Source organism: Babylonia areolata, chromosome 19, assembly GCF_041734735.1.
Source record: "Babylonia areolata isolate BAREFJ2019XMU chromosome 19, ASM4173473v1, whole genome shotgun sequence".
NCBI classification, from domain to species: domain Eukaryota; kingdom Metazoa; phylum Mollusca; class Gastropoda; order Neogastropoda; family Buccinidae; genus Babylonia; species Babylonia areolata.
The window spans coordinates 32,215,357-32,228,227 of NC_134894.1; the positions used below are offsets into that span (position 1 = coordinate 32,215,357).

The following is a 12,871-nucleotide window of genomic DNA, read 5'->3' on the forward strand; positions in this document are numbered from 1 at the left end:
TACTAGAGGCGACGGAGAGAGCGCCGAGAGGCGTTTGGTGTGAAGAATGGGTTTTTTTTCTGGCAACGAGTGTGAAGAGAAACCGCTCTTTCGTCGATGAATTCCGTCAGGTTGAACTGGCTGGCACGAATCACGTACGGTGTCGGGCCCGGATCCGAGGTCAGTACTACTACTGCCTGTGACGTCACAACCGTGACGTTTTTCTCCAGCCACTTACTCGGCCCGGCCGGAAAAAAGCCGGCGCCTTCCCCATGGCCCCTCGCACGCGACTCCCTCTAGTCCCCCACCCCCACATCCCCCACCCCACCCCCCACCCGCTTTTCTTTCTTTCTTTTTTTTAATGCTTTGCCTCTATTCCTGCAGTGTACTATGTGCAATTGATCGTCGTACTTGTACGTTTCATCACAAAGAGTCACACACCACACAGGCTCACTCACACCGGCCAGACCGCACGTGCGCGCGCGCACACACACACACACAGACACATATACACACTTTTTGCATACTTAATTGCACTTCTGTGGATGCAAGCACTTCCAGAAACACATGCGCGCCCTTTCAAACAGACACTTGCATGTTGACACGTGCACACACACGCAAATACACACATGCACACTTGTTTGTATATGAATACATGCGCATGAGATAACATCCAAACCATCACCTCTCTGGTTCCCTTCAACAGCACACAGCGATCATGGAAGGGAAACAACTTCAGCATACTGTAGTTGCTGCAAAATACACACGTTGACCTCCCTTCTAATCTCTCCTGTATCGATATGCATGTGTGTGAGTGTGTATGAGTAGATCTTGCATGCAGCAGGCTTGAATTAAAATATAATACAATTGATGTGTGTGTGTGCGTGCAAATGTGAGGGTGTGTTTGTGCCGGTGAATGACAAGTATCTCTCCAAAAAGTTGTGTGTTAGATCAGCTAGCATGTGACTATGTATAGATTCACTGCTTTTATTTGCAACACACACACACACAGATCATATATCAAGATAAATAGAGGTATTTTCCCTTACCTTATTTTTGATCACTGCCAACATGATTCTTTGGAAATAATAGATAAGAAACACAAAACGTTCAAATACACTGTTTATTCTCAGTATATACTTCCTATATAGTTACAGCAAGTCATCAGCAGTTTGCACAAATACCTGGTCAGAAACAAATGACATCGTTTCATTTGTTTTTATTCTATAGACACATGTAAACCCAATGAACATGAATGGTACATGAATGATCAGTCACAATGCTGTCTTTGTACTGAAATCATATTGCTTGGTTGTCTATGATTATACTGTGGCTAGTTTTCGTTAATGTTTTATACAGGAAACATCAAAGTTTAAAAAAAAATACAGATAAGCACACTAATGGGAAAAACTGTGTGGTAAAAGTAAAAAGTTCTTCTTCTTCAAGATATGTTGGATATCACACAAAATAGTTTTCAATGAACTTTACTGGGTACGTAAAACTTACAGAGAGAAGGAACATGCTGTGGTTTTATTTTCCAACATTGTGGAATGACGAAAAAATGAATGACTAGCAATGAACATGACAGAGGCATACATCATGAGTGCAAAATGGACGGAATAATAACTGAGATATACCACTCCTAGCACTGATTCCAAATATATACTGCATGAGGAAAACAGATATTTTGGCAACAATGCCAATCATACCTTGCATTCAAACTGTTCAGAGATTCGTATTATCATAAAGAAGTCAGCTGATAAAGAAATGTCATGTGAACAGACGAGAGCATTGAATTCCTTTCACAGAAGTATCGTGATGTCAGAATTCTTGCTCCATCTTGGCATTAGATGCAGGCATTTTGTTTCTTTGTGACGGGGTTTAAAGGGCAATGTCTAAAAACCTGGATAATCACCATCTGGAAGATCTGGTGAAGTATAAATACATTTTCTCCATATCCTAAGCAATAACCACCAATGTAAGGTGGATGCTATGCTATTCAACAACTTGCATAATTTTTATGGGCGTTTCTTCAGAACCATCTATCATCATGGAAGGCTGAAGAGAATGAAGTAAACAAAACAAACAAAAAACAATCATCAAAAATCACACACCTGGCAAGACTTGTTACATTCCAGTAAAAACAGACTGGTCGATTCCAATATGGTTTTCATATTGCTTAATGAAGGGAAACAAAATTAAAACGATGTACTTGCAGCTAAACTAATGACAATGTGCATGGAAATCTGCAAATCTGAAGCAGAAAATGCTCACATTAACACCAACGTATATGAGGTAGATGAATGAACAGTATGTTGTGGACGTCACTGCATGACTCAATAAATGACTGACAGTGAACATGATATATACATGTGCATACTTGTCCATATACTTGTCTCTCACACACACACACACACAGAGGAATTGCATCGTTACCTGAAATGCATAGACTGACACAAGGCTGGCCCAATCAAACTGTCTACACTGAGGATAAGACCACATCAACAGCCTTCTTTCACTGGAGGTATCTATCCTCATACAGAGAAGCCAGTACATAGCAGCACTGTTCTGGCTGCCCAAGACATTGAAGGTAACAAGACTGCTTTTCAGAACAGTGGGGACTAGGCTGAAAAGGGACTGGGATTTCTTGTTAATAAACTGGGATGGGGAGCACATTTCATAATCTGTTCTCCCGTGGATTTTACTCGTGTTAGGTGATCAGAGCATTGAACTCCTTTCACAAAAGTATCGTGATGTCAGAAAGGGCTTGCCAAGACATTCCTGCAGGGCACAGTGCAAGGGGGGAGAAGGAGAGGCAGACAGAGGAAGAGATGGGAGGACAACATCCCAGAATGGACGGGCCTGAGGTTGAGCGATACAGTCAGGATGTCAGAAAACCGAGAGGATTGGAGGATGCTGGTTGCCAGATCACCTGTGGCGCCCCAACGGTCCACAAGACTACGGGATAGGTGAAGGTGATCAGTGCAAAGCAGTTTTCATTCTGGCTCAAAGCCTATCGATCCATAAGGTCAGGACACTCGTTTCTTTCTTGCCCAGTTTCCTGCAGTTACACCACCACCAGAAACAACTAGTTGCTCTAGTATGAAAGGTGTTAAAAGGAATCAAAAGAAAATATGGATAACAGCATGGGAACAATAACGGCCACTCAACTTTTTTCCTCTCTCTCACACACACACACACATAGAAAACATTTTAAAGACCAAACTGTCTATATAAATCATATCACATAAAACAACATGACCTGTTCAACAAGGAAGGAAATCAACATATCACAAAAAAACAATCTTTTTACAGGTAATCGAGGTATGGTGGTTAAGGGAAGCTTGACAAAGAAGAAAAAGAAATACCCTTTTTGATTTATCACTTTGAATCACAGGCTGTCCTTTTAATTTCTTCTTTAACACTGAACACTACTGAACAGTTTATCAGACTGGGCTAATTCTCTCAATTAAGTTTTTGGCAACTACACTTTGTATTTAATTAAGAGGAAAAGTACATGTTTTCACAAAATCTATGAGTGCGTGTGTGAGTTTAAGCACTGTAAATCAAAATCTGATGTCACACATTTCTCTTTTTTTTCTTCTAAATGCTACACACGACAACACTATCTTACTACCATTTTCAACCTCAGTACACTGGTAAAAATAGTAGCCATCCACTGAACGGTATCTAACACATGGGAATTTGAAGTGAATGCTGGATCATCTTCATAGTCATGATGACACGCACTGACTTGTTTCATTTCAACTGTACAAGTTTTGTACAGATATTGTCAGATGAAAACTGACAAATTCTTGCTTCTAAGTGATAAACAAAAGTTCATTCCAACTGGTGATAAACTTTTGCTACCCTTCCTCATTCTGTGATAAATAAACTAGCAGCTACCAAGTCTGACATACCACATTAACAGAATCTGCCCATGTCACTGTTTGAACTTCCAACACCAATCGTGTTGAAATAAGCAATAAAATAACAGAATAAAACTCTTATGTTAACATACAGACAACAATTAAAAACCATATATTATTAAAAGCATTAATATAATACATGTGAATATACTCCCATCAAATATGGGGCCATAATGTTTTAGCAGTCTGTGGCAATGAATGTGCAAAAAAAACAACCACCCCGAAACACTTTACTCAATAACAACAGTTCTACTGCAAGTCTTTCTCACATTGAATGCAGATTACTTAGACCTTGATTGCAGCTTGACCTTGACCTTACGCCAAGTTCCTTGCAGCCCCGCGGCGTGAGAAACAACACGACGGAAGTTGTTGTCATGGGCAGCAGCCACGGAATGAAGGTCACGGTCACTCAGCTCGTGAAGCCGGCGACAGATCAACGACTGCAGCTCAATATCCGGTTCAAAGCCGTACTCGTGCTCTCTGAAGATGCGAATCTGGTCAATCATTTGGGAAATCGACCTGTCACAGAAGAAGAAAGAAAGAAAAAAAATTACAAAACTCACAGTAAACACGACTAAAGCATTTTGCCGTTGATTGATTGATGTGGATACTTATATAGCGCCTATCCTTGGTCAGAGACCAAGCTCTAAGCGCTTTACATACACGGGGACATTTGCACCACAGGCTGCCTACCTGGGTAGAGCCGACTCACGGTTGCCACTGGGCGCTCATCATTCGTTTCCTGTGTCATTCAATCAGATTTCAGACGCACACACATACACACTCAGACAGACATGTAACATTTTACGTGCCATGAGCTATATTCTACAATATGTTTGTCTTTTCAGACAGAAACAAGTAGAAAAGAAAAAGAGAAGAGGGTGTTGATTCATTTATTTCCAGTTTGTTCACACAAGTTTTAAACTCACACTTTTTTTCACTCAGTCTTCAGTCACTATATCTGACTGATCCCAAACAGGACAACCATCACCGAACCAAGACCTGAACAACTGACCTTACAGGTTTTTGCCAATAGGTTATTATGAAAAACTCCATGAAAAAAAACGCACCTATGCTTATCAATTATCCTGGAAAATACAGAATTGTGTTTTGTCCTGTCCTGCCTCATCGTCTGCCACTGTCTATTATCCTTGAAATCTGTCTATTATCCTTGAAAATATATAACTAAATTTTGTCTTGTCTTGTTTTGTCCTGTCCTGCCGCATCTTCTGCCACTATCTATTAACCTTGAAAATACAGAATTATGTCTTGTCTGGTGTTGTCGTACCCTATATTCTGCCACTGTCTATCAACTTTGAATTCTGTCTATAATCCTTGAAAATATAGAATTTAATTTTGTCCTGTCTTGTCCTGTTGATCCTGCCTCACCTTCTGCCACTGTCTATTATCCTTGAAAATACAGATTCATGTCTTGTCTGGTGTTGTTGTACCTCATCTTCTGCCACTGTCTATTATCCTTCATACCCTATCTTCTGCCACTATTATCCTTCATACCCCATCTTCTGCCACTATTATCCTTCATACCCTATCTTCTGCCACTGTCTATTATCCTTCATACCCTATCTTCTGCCACTATTATCCTTCGTACCCTATCTTCTGCCACTATTATCCTTCATACCCCATCTTCTGCTACTATTATCCTTCATACCCTATCTTCTGCCACTGTCTATTATCCTTCATACCCTATCTTCTGCCACTGTCTATTATCCTTCATACCCTATCTTCTGCCACTATTATCCTTCATACCCCATCTTCTGCTACTATTATCCTTCATACCCTATCTTCTGCCACTGTCTATTATCCTTCATACCCTATCTTCTGCCACTATTATCCTTCATACCCCATCTTCTGCCACTATTATCCTTCATACCCTATCTTCTGCCACTATTATCCTTCATACCCTATCTTCTGCCACTGTCTATTATCCTTCATACCCTATCTTCTGCCACTATTATCCTTCGTACCCTATTCTTCTGCCACTGTCAACTATCCATGAAAATACAGAAGTACGTCCTGTCTGGTGTTGTAATACTGTCTATCGTCCTTGAAAAATACAGAATCATGTCTTGTCTGGAGTTGTCGTACCTCATCTTCTGCCACTTGTACATGCCGTTGGCCAGCGTGAAGCCACCGATCTCCAGCTGCTGCAGGTGCAGCAGGAAGTAGAGGACGCAGGGGATTGTGGGACAGATGTGGCTGTCCTTGGTCTGCATCAGTGCCATCGGCTCTCCCTTCAGCTTCACCTGTATGGACACAGTCAGCAGAAACTTCTCTACAAGCACTCTCTTCTTCTTCTTCTTCTGCGTTTGTGGGCTGCAATTCCCAAGTTCGCTCGTAGGCACACGAGTGGGCTTTTACGTGTGTGGCCGTTTTTACCCCGCCATGTAGGCAGCCATACTCCGTTTTCAGGGGTGTGCATGCTGGGTATGTTCTTGTTTCCATAACCCACCGAATGCTGACATGGATTACAGGATCTTTAACGTGCGTATTTGGTCTCTGCGTGCATATACACACGAAGGGGGTTCAGGCACTAGCAGGTCTGCACATATGTTGACCTGGGAGATCGTAAAAATCTCCACCCTTCACCCACCAGGCGCCGTCACCGTGATTCGAACCCGGGACCCTCAGACTGACAGTCCAACGCTTTAACCACTTGGCTATTGTGCCCGTCTACAAGCACTCTCAGCTTCCTTCTTCTCCAGCGCCACCCTTGTCAGCTCCCTTTGGATGCATGACAAATGAGGAAGGGAGAGAGTGGGGGAGGGAGCGAGGGAGGGAGGGGTTTTGAGAAAGAGTGGTCATGAATGATTCATGTAATCTGTAACTTTTTCTTTCATGTGAAGTGCCCCGAGTTCTTCGAGAGAAAGGGCGCAATATAAGTGTATATTATCATCATTATTATTGTTGCTGCTTATTGCCCTGGGCCGAAAGAAACTCACCAAACCTCTACAGCTGGTGAACTCTCATTTTATCTTTCAATAGAGTGATGGGTAAAGTATGTCCAAGTACCAGTCATTTCTATCTCAGTGAGACTGAAAATAATTTCTGGGAAAAGTTTACAAACTAATAAAAAAAAAAAAATTTTTTAAAGAAACCGACAGACCATGCTAGTGAGGACAACTAAAAAAAAAAATGTGAATGCCTTAGAACTGAGAGTGAGGTGAACTACTGTTTGGATCTACTGAACTACTGTTTTTCACAGCTCATGGTTGACTTCTTGTGGACCTGCGATACAGGGAACTCGCACCTTTACAAATGTGTGCAGTGCACGCGGAATTGTCCGACCCAACCAACAGACAAACTGAAAAAAGTCTGAACTACCTGTGAGGAACAAAGTGAACATGCTCAATACAGAAAATAAACCTGAAAGAGGGATAACCTCCATAAAACAGAAAAGTAATAATAATAATAATAATGGTATTTATATAGCGCTGGATCTTGTGCAGAGACAAATCAAAGCGCTTTCACACCAGTCATTCACACGCATGCACAACTCAATACTGTAGAAACTAAGGCCAAGGAAGGGCAGGCAAGGGAGGCTATTTTGGGAAGAGGTGGGTTTTAGTCAACAGTAGTATTACCTGTTCACAACAGAAAACCCAACAGTGGTATTACCTGTTCACAACAGAAAACCCAACAGAGGTATTACCTGTTCACAACAGAAAACTAAAAACAGGTGTTACCTGTTCACAACAGAAAACTAAAAACAGGTATTACCTGTTCACAACAGAAAACCCAACAGTGGTATTACCTGTTCACAACAGAAAACTAAAAACAGGTATTACCTGTTCACAACAGAAAACTAAAAACAGGTATTACCTGTTCACAACAGAAAACCCAACAGTGGTATTACCTGTTCACAACAGAAAACTAAAAACAGGTATTACCTGTTCACAACAGAAAACCCAACAGTGGTATTACCTGTTCACAACAGAAAACCCAACAGTGGTATTACCTGTTCACAACAGAAAACTAAAAACAGGCATTACCTGTTCACAACAGAAAACCCAACAGAGGTATTACCTGTTCATAACAGAAAACTAAAAACAGGTATTACCTGTTCACAACAGAAAACCCAACAGTGGTATTACCTGTGGTATTACCTGTTCACAACAGAAAACTAAAAACAGGTACTTACCTTTTCCTAACAGAAAACCCAAACACAGGTATTATCCGTACAAAATAGAACAGGCATTACCTGTTCAGCCTCTAGGTCCTCCATGAGTGCAGTGATTTTGGCAGGCAGGTGTTTCCAGGCAGGCAGCTGTCGCACCAGGAGGTTGTCGAGGCCAGCCACAATGGCCAGGGCTGTGGCGTAGTTCCGTATCTCCACGCACAGCTGGGCCGTCTGCAGGAACTTGGTCAGTGCTGCCACCTGGCTCTGGTTCAGAGAATGGTGGTTATAATTACAGAGATGCCAAGCCCTGCCCAGTGCTTGCAGGAACAATCAGGAAATTTGGCAGGAACACTCAGACTCCAAACCACATCAGCAAGCATACATTTTATCTACAACGCAAACAAACAATGTAAACGCGCATGCGATTAGTAGTGGTTAGTAGTGACTGCCCTGGCCTCGTGATCGATAGGTCTAGAGCGTCTGGGTATGTGACCATGCTATGTAGGCAAAACTGAACTCACTGGAACATTTTTTATGTTGGCATAACGTCTGAACAAAATGCGATTGAGCGTAACAAAATACGGCAAAATTGTAACAGTTGGCATCCCTGTAAGTATTATGGACCACCCTTTCACTTTGAATTTTAGAGAATCTTATTCACAAGGAGGTATGTCAGCTGATCGTCAAAGCTTGACACACAACCGATGGACTTTGAGGTTTCTTGTGAAGAGTTCTTCTGTGCAGTGCCCTAATGACTCTCCACCGAGTTCAGGGAGAAGAAAAAATAACATTCAGGACGGAGGTGGAGGGGGGTAAATGCCTGAACTGCACAGACTAAATACCCTAGTCAGACCTTGGGAACCCACCAAGTACTACAGGAATAAAATCAATGGAAAAAAAAGAAATATCTATTCATCTATCTATCATTGTTATTTATCATTTCTCATTTCTTGATTATTAATTCCCTTTTTTTTCATTTCATTTTCACTAAAGGCCTGAATGTGCACTGGGTTCCGCTCCTGGTCAGACATCTGCTTAGCAGATGTGGTGTAGCGTATATGGATTTGTCCGAATGCAGTGACGCCTCCTGGAGTAACAGAACTGAACTTGTTGTTACAGCCCAGCCGACCACAAGGAGCCACATCAAGACTGAAAGCACTGATGCTGTAGAACAAAACAATACAAGAGGCAACAACAAAAACTGACAGCTGAAAAAAGAAAACTGGCAACAAGTGCAATAACATTCATGCACATAAACCTGGGACATGCCTCTTACATTACACTGACCGATCCGTCAAGTCTTCACCAGAGGATTAAAAACAACAACCATGAATATACACTCAATTATATTAACTATATCATACATAAAATGATATATATTAAAAAATTTTAAAAAACATACAAAACAAAATTTCTTTTGTTGTTTACTTTCCAAACTCACACAAAAAAAGGATATCAACTGGGTGAGAACATTACCTTCTTTGAAACTCAGAGAAGCACTTACAACACTCCTCATTCTCTATAGTGAACATGTCAAAGTTTTCTTTATTCCTCCCCCCCCAAAAAAAACCTTTTCGGGGCACACGGATTAAAAGAATACAAGGCACACCACACCGCACAGACAAAATATCAAAACATTATCTCTTTTACACACACAAACACATACACACACACACAGTGTGAGAATGCTGCAAAGAGAAGGGCAGTCACAGCCTGGCCAGGACCCACCCACCTTCTGCGACCCGCAGCAGAGGATCTCTGCCGACACCCAGTGGGTGATCTCCTGGCTGTGGGAGATCAGCTCAGAGATGCGAGGTTCAAACAGCGTGGCCCCGACAAACAGCGACTGGGCACCGGGTTTGGCTTTCCTGAAAACACACACATGTACAATACAGTTAGATGTTTTCCTGTACCAGCCCACCTCCTCTCCTTTTCCTCTCCCTCTTTCCCCTATCCTCCTTTTTCTCTCTTCCTTCCTGCCCTTCTTTTTTTTTCATTTCATTCTATTCACATTCTCTAAGTGGAGTGATGGCCTAGAGGTAACGGTCCACCTAGGATGCAAGAAAATCTGAGCATGCTGGTTCGAATCATGGCTCGGCCACCGATATTTTCTCCCCCTCCACTAGACCTTGAGTGGTGGTCTGGACGCTAGTCATTCGGATGAGACGATAAACCGAGGTCCCGTGTGCAGCATGCACTTAGCGCACGTAAAAGAACCCACGGCAACAAGAGGGATGTTCCTGGCAAAATTCTATGGAAAAATCCACTTCGATAGGGAGAACAAATAAAACTGCATGCAGGAAAAAATACAAAAAAATGGGTGGCGCTGTATTATAGCAACGCGCTCTCCTGGGGATTTCACAGAGAAATCTGTTGTGATAAAAAGAAATACAAATAGAAATACAACAAACAAATAAATTACAGCATTATAACTGTCTGTGTCATGACAATCGATCACTCCTCTCTTCGAAACTGTGTCTCCTTATATATATATTTATTATGGCGGTGTATATGGGTAAGCAATGAAGAAGTGAGAAACACCATCAGCACATTTGTCAGTTTGACGACCTACTGACCACAGTGAAAAAAAAGGAAAATGAGATGGCATGGTCACATGATGAAAATCTGATGGGCTCGCCAAGATCATCCTTCAGGGAACAGTGCAGTGGAAAAGAAGACGAGGCAGACAGCGAAAGAAGTGGGCAGACAACATCACTGAGTGGACAGAGAGAGGAGCTTTGCTGAAACGTGGGCCTTATCCCACAACCGCCAGAAACGGAGAGTGCTGGTGATGCGTTCAGCAGTGCAGCACCCCTACAACCAAATCAAGTGTCAAGACCAGTGACAACGACAGTGATATCGGTAAGCACCGGTTGAATGACCTTCAATAGCATTTTGTAAACTTGCTTTTTTTTCTGCTGCTGCCTCATCTGCATCGTTTCAGTGGCATTACTTCCCCACCACTCATTTCAAGTCCTCCATACATAATCACAGCCAGATTTGTCTACAACAGTCATCCCCGAAAATGGAGTATGGCTGCCTACATGGCGGGATAAAAACGGTCATACACGTAAAAGCCCACTCGCGTACATACGAGTGAGCGTGGGAGTTGCAGCCCACGAACGCAGAAGAAGAAGAAGAAGAAGTCTACAACAGTCTCAGAGAAGACTTGTCTGGGTGATAGAAGTTCACAAAAATTGTACGTTGAATCAGAACAAGTACTACTGAACAACACCAGAGTTGGCAGTAACTGTTGCAGACAAACCCGGGTGTGGTTGCGTGTGAAGACTGTGTCTGTTAGGTAAAGGACACGCTGAAACACGGTGATCAATCCATTCACTCAAATGCATTTTTCAGCAAATGAGTTCATCTGTGACACAAGGAATGGGAGGAAGGAGGAAGGAAACTAAACAGAAACCACACAATTCAGCTGAACATGTTTCCTTTTTCTTTTTATAAAATTACACCCACCATCTGATTTTCCTGTCTTAGCGACATCAAAACCATCAGATCAAACAAACGGAATGCCACACAGAATTCATAACAGCTCTTTCAGAAACAGAAAACACGAAACAAAGATATCAGAATGCATGCACTGATGACACTGAGCAGACAGATCCAAGTCACACAGGTCAATACTGATTCATTACTAAGTTCAATACTGATTCATTACTAAGTTCAAAGTGGAAACTGGATGTAAATTCTTTTCTTTTTTTTTTTTGTTTTTTGTTTGTTTTGTTTTTGTTTTTTGTTGTTTTGTTTTACCTGGACATGGACGGAGTGTGGAGACTGGGTATGGAGAGGTCCACCCCGACTCCTTGAGACTTGGAATCCAGGTAATGCACAGGGTGTGTGCGATGAAACAGCTCCTGGACACAGGAACAAACCCCAGTTGATGACCAACTCGAAGAGACACAATGTGACCATGCACGCTAACAAAAATACACTTTCTAAAGAACAAAATACATCAACACAAAATTGTGCACCGCCTACTTTGCCCCTCTTTTCAAACTCGGCCTCGTGCACATCTGTCATTTGGACACCATGTTCCCTATGCATCCCTCTCCCCTCTATCCCTCTCCCTGACATCAAATCAAATCAAATCATGGTGCTTAAAGCCTTGCTGACCACTTAGGGCATCTCAAGGCTATCTCCACGTTAGCATCTACTTCATCTCCCTGATACGACGCGGTCCTATACATACACCCATAGTTTCAGTTTCAGTAGCTCAAGGAGGCGTCACTGCATTTGGACAAATCCATATACGCTACACCACATCTGCCAAGCAGTTGCCTGACCAGCAGCGTAACCCAACGCACTTAGTCAGGCCTTGAGAAAAAAAACAAAAACAAAAAACACTGCCACTACTAATAATATGTATAAGGCGCAAAAACTTGATGAAGTCAGCTATAAGCGTACATAAATAAATAAATAAATAAATTAATTAATAATAATTATAATATAAAAAAGTAGTAGTAGTAGTAATAAATACAATAATAATAAATAAATAAATGAATAAATAAATAAAAAGACAACAACGATTATAAATAAGCAAATAAATGCAAAACATGGAGACACACATTCACACACACATGCACAACAGACATGCACCAAACATGCAGCTTCACAGATATGAAAGCACAGACCCATAAATTACAGATAGGGGAGTGCTGCGAAACTGACTCCACAACAAGAATGGCTCATACAGACTCATGATGATGAGATCGGCTGAACTGCTTCTTCATTGAAAATGGGTCTTACAGACCCAGACATAGAATAAGTAGGGGTTTTTTTTTGTTTGTTTTTTTATATATTTCTTTTTATC

General features: G+C 41.7%; 1 protein-coding gene across 2 annotated transcripts in view; it reads right to left on the reverse strand.

Annotated features, from left to right (window-relative positions):
• Positions 1 to 1,106: 1,106 nt before the first annotated feature.
• The window catches only part of LOC143293637 (uncharacterized), an 86,446-nt gene continuing 74,681 nt past the window's right edge, over positions 1,107 to 12,871 (reverse strand). For both annotated transcript variants that reach the window (XM_076604742.1, XM_076604740.1), the window contains 5 exons: positions 11,812 to 11,915; positions 9,779 to 9,914; positions 8,128 to 8,310; positions 6,015 to 6,172; positions 1,107 to 4,427 (listed from right to left, as the gene is read on the reverse strand). In XM_076604742.1, coding sequence (XP_076460857.1) covers positions 4,190 to 4,427; positions 6,015 to 6,172; positions 8,128 to 8,310; positions 9,779 to 9,914; positions 11,812 to 11,915 — 819 coding nt within the window. In that variant the 3' untranslated portion in view covers positions 1,107 to 4,189. The remainder of the gene's footprint in view (positions 4,428 to 6,014; positions 6,173 to 8,127; positions 8,311 to 9,778; positions 9,915 to 11,811; positions 11,916 to 12,871) is intronic.